General features: G+C 41.1%; 1 protein-coding gene across 1 annotated transcript; it reads left to right on the plus strand.

Moving 5' to 3' along the window:
• Window positions 1-502: 502 nt before the first annotated feature.
• On the plus strand, window positions 503-3,355 carry LOC115225747. The gene is made up of 4 exons (XM_029796693.1): window positions 503-535; window positions 999-1,097; window positions 2,418-2,427; window positions 2,652-3,355. The coding sequence occupies exons 1-4, from the start codon at window positions 503-505 to the stop codon at window positions 3,353-3,355; spliced, it is 846 nt and encodes a 281-aa protein (XP_029652553.1).
• Window positions 3,356-13,089: the final 9,734 nt, after the last annotated feature.

Here is a 13,089-nt window from a genome sequence, read left to right on the forward strand (position 1 = left end):
CATAATGAACAGTATATTTTTGTTTAAACTATCTTCATTCCTATTAGCTTATAACAGCTTCTAACAGAATCATTTTGTTTAAAAGTAAGTTATAATGCTTCACCTGACTCACATACACATACAGGCTACACATCTTGCTACTTGTCAGCTCTCATTCTTATTTTGATAAAATTACAATGTTTTGTTTAAAAACTGCCTATTAATATTCATTTACACACGCTTCTCAAAAGTGCATTTAATGAACTTTTCACGAACACTTTCATACTTTAAATTAGTGATCGCTCCCACTAAATGCCTATAGTAGAAAGAATTATTAAAGATGATAAAAGGGTAGTGGATTTGAGGAATTGTTAAGGCATCAGTCAAAATATTTTGCTGTATTTTTCAGCTCTTTGCATTCTGAATTCTAATACCTCTGAAGTCAACTTTGCTTTCATCCTTTCTACCCCTACCCCTAAAGAAAGTGCAAGCTTTGTACTTAAATCAGAAATAACTATTAAAGATGATACAGTGTAAGATTTGGCTGCTACTTTTAGTGAGTAAAGTCACCACTTGAAGGCTCCCTACTTAACTCTCAGATATACAAAATTGTAAACTCAAGTATAATAATTCATTTCCATGGGCCCTAATTCTTGCTTATTTTTGACATCATCCACGAGTGATGTTTTGATTGAAAAGGATCACTATATCTACCAGTATGCTTATCTCTCTTTATTTTGATAATGATATCAGCTTGATTTGCTTTAATCTCATCCTCTCAGATTATTGCAGTCGAGTCATTGTCACTAGGTTCAAGTGCTTAGAATATTTATTTTTAGTTTTCCTGTTGAAGTGTCACCTTTATTGCTCAATAGATATATCTACCAAAGAGGTTATCTCTGGATATATTCTGATTTTGCAAAATCTAGGCAACTGTGATGTAGCAGTTTGTTTCTTTATGTTTATTCCATATTCTACAATTGACATTGCCTCTTGTTTTATTATTTTATTTTTAAAAGACTTTATTTAGTTCAGAACTTTTGAACTTGTTACGAGGTTTTGGAGGTTTCTATATTATATCACTTTTCTCTGTTCAGTCTTGCAAGAATTTGGCCAAGGTGAGGTTTCCCCTAATTTTTTTCTTCCTTCAATATTTATTGAGAAGTGTTTTTGTTTCATTTTGTCTTGTTTCTTTAAAAACACCCAATTTTTCTGTTGATTTGTACCATTCAAAAACTTGCCCCAGCATAGTTAGCGTCTAGCTAGTACATTATTGTTTTTTATATGAAGAAACTTTTTTTCTTTTTGTATCAACCATCATGTTTCTTTTTAGAATACTTCTCTAGATCAATTATGATTAGTTTGTAAAAACCTCATCAATCTACAAACTCTCTATATTAACTTTAGATTGGTGGATTGAGGATGTGTTGTTCTCAAATTTTATTACCTAAGCTCTTTGACTTATTTAATTTAGAAGTTATTATATTGAAGATGGGTTTATTGTTGGGATGGCTAGTACATGCTATGGCAAAAAGTTGAGCGATCACCACATGCAGAGACATACCACTGAATCTATAGGAGGAATTAGAGAAAGAAGGTTAACATGCAATTTACTGTTGCAAAATAGTCGCAGTAAATTCTTAGAAAATGAAAGTGTAAGGGTTGTGCAATGTAAGGTGATGAAACTGGTTCTTTCATACCACATCACACAGCCATTACAATAAAGAAGAATTAATAGAACACATAAGTGCAAGAAGGAAAAAGAGACACAACTGCATAGAATTATTAAGAGAAGATTTATTGATATGTTATTATGTGTGTGCATCATGTATACAGAATAATAGACAGGCTGTCATGAGAACAAGATGTATGTGTGTGTCTGTGACCATAGATGTATGCACATGTTAAGAACATATAAGGATGGCAATGAAGAAGGAGATAATGTGTAGTGATGCTACTGTGTAAGGTTCAGCCACCGGAAGTCTTCCCCATGCGCATGTGCGGGAAACTGACCCCTAAGGAACAGTAAACTCGATCACTCTCTCTGGCCATTTCAGCCCTCGTGAACAGACGTGCATTTGGTAGTCTCTGATAACTATACCGACTTAGCCGTGGACGACATCGAATCACTTCAACCAACCAACAAGAAGCTGTACAACAGATTCGGCTGTCGTTTCCCCTCAGAAAATACGCACACCATCACGAATAATAAACAACACTGCTGTCTTTCCCAGATAACCTGACTTCGTCTGTTATATCTAACTAAATTGAATGTGACGGGATCGGATTGGATACCCCTTCAGTGATACCGATTCTAGATCCTGTTACAATTGGTGACCCCAAGTACAAAAAAAAAAAAAAGAACAGAAGACGCAGCAAACAGGTTTTGCTAGTTAGAGCACTGAACACTCAGTTTTCACTTTCATTTTTCTTTTCAGGACGGCGAAGGTGCGTACAAACAAAAGTTTTCTTCATCGCACTCAGTACACTGAAAAAAAAAAGAAAAAAAAAAGAAACACACACACATTATTTTTTTTTCTTTTCTGTACCTTTTGTTTTTCCTTTGTGCACACACACACACACACCAGTACACAAAACACGATTTTTGATTTGCTTTGTTGGTTCCACGTGTTCTCCACTTCTCGTTCATACCTTCTGCCCCTTTCTGACAGGCGATTCTTCGGACAAACATGGCTGCATCAGGTTGCCTTCATTCACAGGGGATGCAGGTCTGTGGCTTGCCCAGGTGGAGTCGCATTTTGCCGCACATGCCGTTCCTCCACAGCAGCAGTTGCATCTGCTATATTCGAGTTTGCCTTCCCGACTTGCCACATCGGTCAGGGATCTCATAATGAGTCCCCACCCTGACGCCACATACGCGTCAGTAAAGGCCGAAATCCTCCGCCGCAACACGCGGTCGGAGGAGAGTCAATTCAATGAGCTGATGGCCGACGAACAGTTGGGGGACAGGACTCCATCCCAGTTCCTGCGCCACCTAAGGGAGCCAAGCGGCAACGCAGCGGACGCTCCGCTCTTACAGAGGATTTTCTTCTCCAGGTTGCCTGCCGACATGCAGACAATGTTGGCCACGGTACTGGTGTCTGTGTCAGTAGACCAGATTGCCACGATGGCCGATAAAATATTGGAATTTCCGAAACCATCTCCATCGCGAGGCCTGTGCGCATGTACAGAGCCCCCTCCGACAGTTTCTCCGACGCAAAATTCACTAGCCGAGTGGCTCGATACGCTCACGTGGCGAATCGATGATCTGTGCCGTGCGATCGGGCGCCGACCACGCAGTTGTAGTCGCAGTGGCTCTGCCGAAAAGGCAGAATGGTGTACCCAGCTGTGCACTTTTCAGCCCTCGGGAAGCTAAATCCGGAGGAGGTGAGCACGTCACCTTCTTCCTTCTCGTTTCCCCAAAATCGTGCATTCTTTGTAAAAGATCTGGTGTCGAAGAAATTCTTCATGGTGGACACCGGCTCTTGTTGCAGCATCTGGCCCCTTCGTCTGACTGCAGACAAGCCCAAGCGCTCTTCAATTGTCTTGCATGCCATTGACTCGTCTCCCATAACCACCTTCGGTCAGATTTCGCTGCGCCTCGACATCAACCTTTGTCGAGATTTTCAATGGGTTTTCGTCATCGCTGACATCCCGCATCCTATTCTCGGCGCTGATTTCTTCGATAGGTTTAATCTATTGGTGGATGTCAGGCGTCGGAGGCTTCTTGATAGCACGACGTCGCTCTCTACGCCGACTGGGAGTTCCACCAATGCGGTCCTTAGCCCGACATTCTTTGTTGCCACCTCTGGAGACGCTTTTCACTCTCTTTTGGCTTAATTTCCGGAGCTAGTGGACATTGCCTTTCAACCGAAAAAGCCTACCCACTCGACCCTCCATTTTATCACCACCACTGGGCCGCCTGCATTTTCGCGCCCACGGCGCCTTGCGCCTGACCGACTAAAAACGGCTAGGGCCGAGTTTGAGCACATGCTTCAACTTGGCCTTATACGCCCCTCCACCAGCCCATGGGCGTCTCCCCTTCATTTGGCATGAAAGGGCGAGTCTGATTTTCGCCCGGTAGGAGACTATCGACGCCTCAATGCCGTAACAATAGCCGACAGATATCCAATCAGAAATCTACAGGACTTTACGGCAAATCTCCATGGTTGTACCATTTTTTCGAAGGTCGACCTTATACGTGCGTACCATCAAATACCGGTCAACCCAGCCAACGTTCCGAAAACTGCGATCACTACCCCTTTTGGGTGTTTTGAGTTTTTGTATATGAGTTTCGGATTGCGGAATGCTACTAGCACTTTCCAGCGTTTCATTGATGAGGTTGTCTGCGGTCTTGATTTTGTGTTTGCCTATGTCGATGATATACTCATTGCGAGCGACACACGTGAAAATCATCTCCAGCACCTTTCTCAGCTTTTTCAGCGTCTTCGCGCTTATAGTATACGTATAAATCCCGACAAGTGTGTTTTCGGACGCTCTTCCCTAGATTTTCTAGGCCATCATATTGATTCAAGTGGAATCAGCCCTCTGTCGTCAAATGTCGATGCCATTCAACGCATCGCACCCCCCACTTCCTTGCGCCAGCTCAGGCATTATCTAGGGATGATCAATTTCTACAGACGTGAGCTCCTAGCGATCGATTCGTCATTTCCAGCATCAACTTGAAGGGCGAGATTTTGTGATCTATACGGATCACAAGCCCCTTACGTTTGCCCTGTGTTCAAAAACGGACAAACTTTCACCTCGTGCTTTCCGGCACCTGGATTTTATCTCTCAATTCACTAGTAACATTCGACACATACCTAGAAAAGCGAACGCTCTCTCTTGCCTTCCAGTCTGCGCCCTTTCGTCTCCTGCTGCTATCGACTTAACTGCCATCTCGCAGGAGCAGTCACCTTTGGCGTCGTTAGACTTAACTTCTCCCAAGTTCTCCTGTTGCCAGTTTTCCTACCTTCCGCTTCCGTCAGCCGAAGGCACCATTCTTTGTGATACTTCCACTGGTTCTCCCAGGCCACTCGTGCCTGAGAATCATCAACGCTCAGTGTTTGAAGCACTGCATTCCTTATCACATCCTGGCATCGCTGCCACCCGTAAGCTAACCACTGCTCGTTTTTTTTGGCCGAATATGCGTCGCACTATTACTTCTTGGACACGCACCTGCTCCAAGTGTCAACGGTCCAAGATTCAACGGCACGTTCGTGCCCCGCTTGGACATTTTCCCCCTACGGAGGCCCGTTTTCGCCATGTCCACATCGATCTGGTTGGACCATGGCTGTGAGTCGCGGTTTTCTTATCTGTTAACTTGTGTCGATCGTTTCTCCCGCTGGCCAGAAGCCATTCTGATAGCAGACATTTCTGCTGAGACTGTTGCGCGAGCCTTCGTTTCAAACTGGATTTCCCGTTTCGGAGTCCCGTCCAGATTGACTACTGATCGTGGACGTCAGTTTGAAGCTTCGCTATTTCGCGAATTGTCGCGCATTTTAGGTGTGCATCATATCCACACTACCAGCTATCATCCAGCGTCTAATGGATTAGTTGAACGGTTCCATAGACAGCTCAAGGCCGCTCTTCATGCCTCTTCAGATCCACAGTCCTGGATTGAATTTCTGCCAATTGTGCTTCTCGGTTGTCGGACTGCTGTCAAGGCAGACCTGGGGTTTTCTTCTGCAGAGCTGCTGTATGGTACCACACTGGCATTGCCTGGTACGATGTTGGTGCCAGACACTTCCCAGCCCCATGATCCGGCGACCTATGTCGCCAGACTGCGTTCATATTTCTCGAATCTTCCACCCATCGTTCCCAGGAAACAATCTCCACCATCCCATCTCCCACCGGATATGGACACTTGGTCGCATGTTTTTGTTCGGGACGACTCTGTCAAGGGACCACTTGTTTCTCCCTATAAAGGACCTTTCCGTGTGCTTTCTCGCACACCTAAGGTTATCACCATTGAAATAAATGGTCATTCAGAGACCGTTTTCGTGGACCGACTGAAGAAAGCATACTTTGAGACGTCTTCATCTTTTGATGACAACCTTGCCACACCCACCTATGCACCTTTAACAACACCTTCACCTGCACAAACACCTTCACTTGCACAGACACCTTTGCCTTCACCGGCTCCTACAACACCACCTTCGCCGTCAATGGGTGCCCCGAGCACACCGTATATTACAAGATCGGGCAGAACAGTGCATTGGCCCAAGAAACTTTCAAAGACAATTTATATTTAACTTTCTTTCAAATTTCTTATATTTGTATGATATTATGTACCAAATCTTCTGGGGGATCGGCAAGCCATCTGTTTTTCTGCAGCACCACTACAAATTTTCTTGTTTTCGTACTTCTGCACTCGAGGGGGGGGGGCCATGTAGTGATGCTACTGTGTAAGGTTCAGCGCGCATGCGCAGAATGGGACTACTTCCGGGTGGCCACCGGAAGTCTTCCCCATGCGCATGTGCGGGAAACCGACCCCTAAGGAACAGTAAACTCGATCACTCTCTCTGGCCATTTCAGCCCTCGTGAACAGATGTGCATTTGGTAGTCTCTGATAACTATACTGACTTAGCCGCGGACGACATCGAATCACTTCAACCAACCAACAAGAAGCTGTACAACAGATTCAGCTGTCGTTTCCCCTCAGAAATACGTACACCATCACGAATAATAAACAACACTGCTGTCTTTCCCAGATAACCTGACTTCGTCTGTTATATCTAACTAAATTGAATGTGGCGGGATCGGATCGGATACCCCTTCAGTGATACCGATTCCAGATCCTGTTACAAGTGAAAGAGTCTATAGCCATCGAAGTGAGAAGTTCATAGACACAAGAAAAATACTACCAGTTTGCAGTCAATACTACATAGTAGTTGAAATACTGTATCAAGAAGTTGTGGCCATTACAACTACTTGTAATGAGCTGGTTACAGGTACATGTCATATGGGAAGTCGTGGCTGTAATGCTGCTGCCTGGGTCACTTGATACAGAAGTTCATGCAGGTTGTATGTTCGCTGTTGATCCAGAGTGAAACAATTTCTGAACAGTGAGCTGTTGGAACCTGGGTGAATTGCTTGCTGAGCTGTGTACGAAGAGAGATGTTGACGATGTTAAGGACACGATGGTAGCGATGAAAATGGAGGTTGCCGCAATGCTGTTGGACGAAGCTGGTGAGTCTCAATGTAGCTGCTGTGGTTGTAGTGTTGTCTGGCATTGTCACTGGAACTAGCTGTGTCTTTGTGGTCAGTGGCTAGACCTTAAAAGATCTGGAACCAAAGACCTCAGAATGAGGAAAAGCTGAGTTTTACAAGAAGCTGTAGGCTCAAACAGGGTGGTAAACAGACTGTCCCATGTGATACTACTTAGGGCCTCCGACTGGTTATACATGGCAAGTTCGTGCGACAGAGTAAGAGACAAATTGTGCCAATACCAACCAATCAGAGTAGTGGACATAACGGGATCCAAATAGCAGTGAAAGGCTAGTTATTCCCTGCTATGTTCAAATGCACATATCTCTATATATATAAATGGCAAAATGTCTGTGTGTGTGTCCTTTATACAAATCAAAAAGTTTTCAGTTAGAGGACTCACATTTTCTATGGTCATTCAAAACCGTCCAAGGGTGGTCGTGCACATCTTTACATTTCCCCAGTCACCTCACAAAGCCATTAAAAAATCAATAGAAGTTACATTTTTGTGAATTTTCTATCCAAAACCCAATCAAAATGCCCGAAACTTGATATGCCAATTGAATGCCAGCTAGCTGTATGTGATTGGTTGGAGATTTGGACAGTACTCGCGTGTATGTGCGCACGCATGCAGCTGTATATGCATGCACTAGAAGTATGACCCGGCGTTTCCGGGTCATAGTGCTAGTATATAATGAGAGAGAGGAATTTCACCCGAATCTATGCTACAAAAGTATACTGCGATAGAAACTGGAAGGTGGAAGTGATGACAGGCATCTTGTAATTTCATATAAACACTATGTGATATGCTAATATATCCAATACATAAATGTACATATATTTAATATAACATGAAAACCGTACATGTTTTATATAAGACTAGCAGTATCGCTCGGCGTTGCTCGGGTTGTAAGGGAAATAACTATATAAGCATTTTTAGAGAGTTATAGCCAAAAAATAGCAAAAAAATGCATTAAAAATTGAAAAAAATTAAGGTAAATTTTTTTTTTAAATCGTTGACACATCGTAGATATTTTTAGAGAGTAACTTCCCTTATATAAAAGCGAAAAAAATGCATTAAAATGGAAAAATATGATGGTAAATTTTTTTTAAATCGTAGACTCATCGTAGACGCGCGCTAATACCCAGAAGGGCTCGATATGAATCACGACTATAAGATACCCGCTTTTGGTTAAACTGCACCGCAAAATGTGGGAGTAGTTACGAATGTAAATCGAAGGGGACAGACACACAACTTCACTCTTATATAAAGATGCTTTTTTTTTTCAGTCATAGAGTTAGATTTATGAAGGTCTTCAGTAGAAAATCCTTCGAATTCTGACTCGCTGCTTGATATAATGAAATTCGTATCCATTTTTTGTCAGAATTACAAATTTTGAAAACACAATAGGAACAAATTTCGGAAAAAAATCTCCCATAATTCACGGAATTAAAATTACACTTCGATTTTTGTACAAAACTGTATTTGAAGTGTTTACGAAGTATAATACGTGTTTTCACGAATGTACTAAAGAGATTTACTCTGATATTCTCATTTAAATATGAATAGGTAAATTCGGGCGGTTTGGTAACGAAAGGGTTTATATAAGTGTCGTCTGTTTATACATAAACACTGTTTCATACTTTCAGTTTAGTCTTCCTCAAATCACTCTGTCGCTAATTTACTCTCTTCCAAGAACATTTTCACTCACTCTTATCTGTTAGCTTCCCATACATTTTACTCATGTATCTATCAGCGTGATAGACAGAAACAAATATTACATCTAGTTTCACTTTATTCGTTGCACACTGTGTGTTTGCGTGTGCTGTAAACCAGACTAAGAAAAGCATTTGACATACACACCAGAATGTGAGTTTTCTGTAAATTTTGCTTAATTGGAGTTTAAATTTTAAAAACTGGACCTGGCATGACCCGATGCATTCTACTCTTAAAAATGCTAGGTAAATTGTAATTGAAGAAATCCTATATTGTAGATTTCTATAACTTACAAAGGGAGGCAGATAAAATCTGCCTTTTATAATAAGAGATAAAAACAATCACATTTATGGGAAAGCATAACAGTCATTGCTACAAGAAAAGAGATTTGTAAAGTTTTTCATGATCTCTGAATTTGTTTCTCCCCATATGCTCATGAAGATGATGTAAATAAATCATTGCTCTTCCCATATTGTTACCTAATCTTCCTGTCGAGCATTCATCACCCTCCTATTGTCTGTGTATGTTGCTGTCATCACTTGGATCAACAAAATTGAGTGAATGGTTGACAAGTTCTACATAGAAAATCCTCCATCTGATATCAAACGTAGTTCATGAAATTTTGGCTTATCAGTGTTGTCACCAGGACCATCATTAAGCTCCTGCAACCCCTGCAGTCACAGGTGGCCTCCATGGTTGAAGGGCCCTATGTTGAGATCAAAGTACGTAGATAAGTCATCTATTTACTTTGGTTAAGATGTCGAACAAGAATTAAACTATCTATGCTAACTGAAAATTTCAAGAAATAAAATGGTAATACATTGTACCTGCAGAAGTTCTTGTAAAAGAATTACATTGTACAACAAACATGTACCAGACTTTGTGGATTGTCTACGATATTTATTGAACACAAAATTAGCTTTCACCTTGATTATTCTGAACTGATCAATGATCTTACAAAGCAAAAAGTGCTCCATGTTTGTCTTTGAAAGTTGCCTGGATTATAAAAGTGCTCTTTCATTAATTCCTGAAAGTTTTACTTATTGAAATTTGTAATATAGTTGTAGGGGACTTTTAAGAGTCATGTGATGGAGCTGGTTGTCACTTATGGTTTCTGTCTCTATATACTTTCATTTTTAAAGGACAATTTACTTTCAGAATATTACTTAGTAAACTGTATGTTAACTGAGAGGAAATTCCAGGCTTGGCAGCTAAACAGAATTAAGAGGTTTGAAGGTAAACTGAGTCGAGACGAAGGTTTTTGTGAGTAGGAAAGAAGGCAGGTGCCTGGTATCCTCAGGGAAATGACCTTGCTTAGTTTGCAGAAAAGTATAGATAAACTCCATATGCTGGAACATACAGGAGGTGAAGTGGAATCATAGGCAGACTAACAGAGAGTGCAAGTTCTGTATGTGATACATGCACTGGAGAAGTACATGCTATGCAGTCTTTTGACCTGTTGGATCCTGTAAAATCATCCAATGATGCAAGCATAGAACATGAATGTTAAATGATGATGATGTATTTTATTAGTAACCTGCTATTTTCTAAAAGATAAGCTATCATATCTTTGTTTCATGTTCTTTTCTGTATTTAAACAAAAGTGTATAGGTACAAACAAAACAGTTGGCTTAATAAAATCATTTCCATATTACAGTTCAACATCAGAATCCATATATTACCTATGTAGTATTGTTAGTTGATATACAGCAATATTTGCTTAATAATATCCTGATTATTGGAACTGTGCTTCAGTGATGTTTTTCATAGTGGTAGATGTCAGTGATAGGTAGCACACACAAGTTGGAATTTCCCCATTTTGGCCGGGATTTTTTAGATCTTTTTTTTGTGGTGCTCCAGTGCTCTTGGAAATGACAGGGAGTAACTTTTTTGATAAATGATGTTTTGTAGTTCTCCCACACCAACCAATTTTGGTCAATTTTTCAGGCACTACACACAGTTTTTTTTACCCCATCCTGGACTGATTTTGATCGATTTTGTGGGCACTATGCACTTAAAAATGATGGAAGAAACATTTCTGTTAAAAAAAAAAAAAGCTGTGTGGTAAGAAGCTTGCTTCCCAACCATATGGTTCTGGGTTCAGACCCACTGCATTGCTCCTTGGGCAAGTGTCTTCTATTATAGTCTCAGGCTGCCCAAAGCCTTTGTAAGTGGATTTGGTAGGCAGAAACTGAAAGAGGCCTGTCATATATTATCACTTGATAATCAGTGTTGGTTTGTTTACATCTCTGTAATTTAGCGGTACAGCAAAGAGCCTGATAAAATAAGTACCATACTTAAAAATTAAGTATTGGGGGTTGATCTGCTTGACTAAACCCATCAAGGGCACCCCAATAAGGTTGAACTGTAAGAAGTAAATGATAATATATCATCATCATCATCGTTGTTTAACATCTGCTTTCCATGCTGGTATGTATTGGACAGTTTGTCTGAGAACTGGTAAGCCAGGAGGCTGCACCAGGCCTCATTCTAATTTGGCAAGGTTTCTACAGCTGGAAGCCTTTCCTAATGGCAACCACTCTGAGAGTGTGGTGGGTACTTTTTACATACCACCAGTATGGAAGCCAGTCAGGTGGTACTGGTATCAGCCACGCTTGAATAGTGCTTTTTATGTATCACCGGCACAGGTACCAGTCAGATGACACTGGCATCGGCCACACTCAAATGGTGTTTTTTACATGTCACAGGCATTGGCCACACTCAAATAATGCTTTTTATGTGAGACTGGCACTGGCATCAGTTACCGCATCAATTTCATTTGGTTCAGCAGGTCTTCACAAGCATGGCATATTACCCAACGATTGAGGGTGCTTTTAATGAGCCAGTTATGCAACACAGGCATCGGCCACAACTACGACCTCACTTGGCTTGCTGAATCTCCTCAAGCATGGCATATCTTCAAAGGTCTCGGTTGCTTGTCATTGCCTCTGTGAAGCCCAACATTTGAAGGTCGTGCTTCACCACCTCATCCCACATCTTCCAGGGTCTACCTCTTCTACAGGTTCCCTGCACTGTTTGAGTGTGACATTTCTTCACACAGCTGTCCTCATACATACACATCTCATGACTATACCAACACAGTCATCAGCTCGCACACCACAGCTGATGCTTCTTATGTCCAACTTTTCTCTTAGGATGCTCACTCTCTGTCGTGCATGCACACTGACATTACACATCAGCGAAGCATACTAGCTTCATTTCTTTCAAGTCTACGCATGTCCTCAGCAGTCACAGACCATGTTTCACTACTGTGTAGCATAGCTGTTCACACACAGGCATCATATAGTCTACATTTCACTCTGAGTGAGAGGCTCTTTGTTACCAGAAGAGGTAGGAGCTTTCTGAACTTTGCCCAACCCACACTTATTCTAGCAGCTATGCTCTGAGAGCATCCACTCCCACTACTGACTTGGTGGCCAAGGTAGTAGAAGCTATCAACTAATTCTAGATTTTCCCCCTGGCATGTGATGGGCTGTGTTTTCTGTACATTTTTGGTGTTTATTGCACCTGTGCATCTCTCTCACACAATAACTAGTCAATCTTCCTTTGATATTGCTGTATCTCTTATGTGTCTACAGCTTACACCGGGTACATCTTATGGAGTTTCTATAAAATATATTTTATACATATATGTGTCCATGGTTTATGTATATATGTGTCTATAGCTTACATATATGTGTCCATAGTTTACACCAGGTACATCTTATGGAGTTTCTATAAGATGTATTTTATATATATGTGTGTGTGTTTGTATGTGTCTTCACATGCATACACCATACTGAACAATTTAACATAAGTACTGGCAGCACCAACATAAATGATTCCTCCACCACCATCACCCTACACCTTCCACATCTCATAACTAGTGTGTTTGTTGCTTTGATTTTGATAGTGATTAGCGGTAATATATGAATAGAGTAATAATAATAGTTGTGTAGCAGTTTACATGAGAAAATTTTGAGAACAATATCTGGAGCTGTGTTTCTAATAAGCAGAACATTTTAAAGTCATTTTAAATGTGTTTCAAACCCATTAGTTTTGATAACAATAAATATTTGGCAACATTATGTGTAATTTTAATAAATAGTTTCTGCCACATTATATGTTCATGTGTGTGTATAGGATGAAGTACTCGTGACTTAACAAACAAATACATAATATTA

The sequence above is a fragment of the Octopus sinensis genome, linkage group LG2 (genome assembly GCF_006345805.1).
Source record: "Octopus sinensis linkage group LG2, ASM634580v1, whole genome shotgun sequence".
Taxonomy (NCBI): Eukaryota; Metazoa; Mollusca; class Cephalopoda; order Octopoda; family Octopodidae; genus Octopus; species Octopus sinensis.

Coding starts and splice junctions, on each gene's coding strand:
- LOC115225747 (XM_029796693.1), top strand. CDS start 503: ATGATACAGTGTAAGATTTGGCTGCTACTTTTA. Junction 536..998: donor AGATTTGGCTGCTACTTTTA/GTGAGTAAAGTC, acceptor TATTTTTAAAAG/ACTTTATTTAGTTCAGAACT.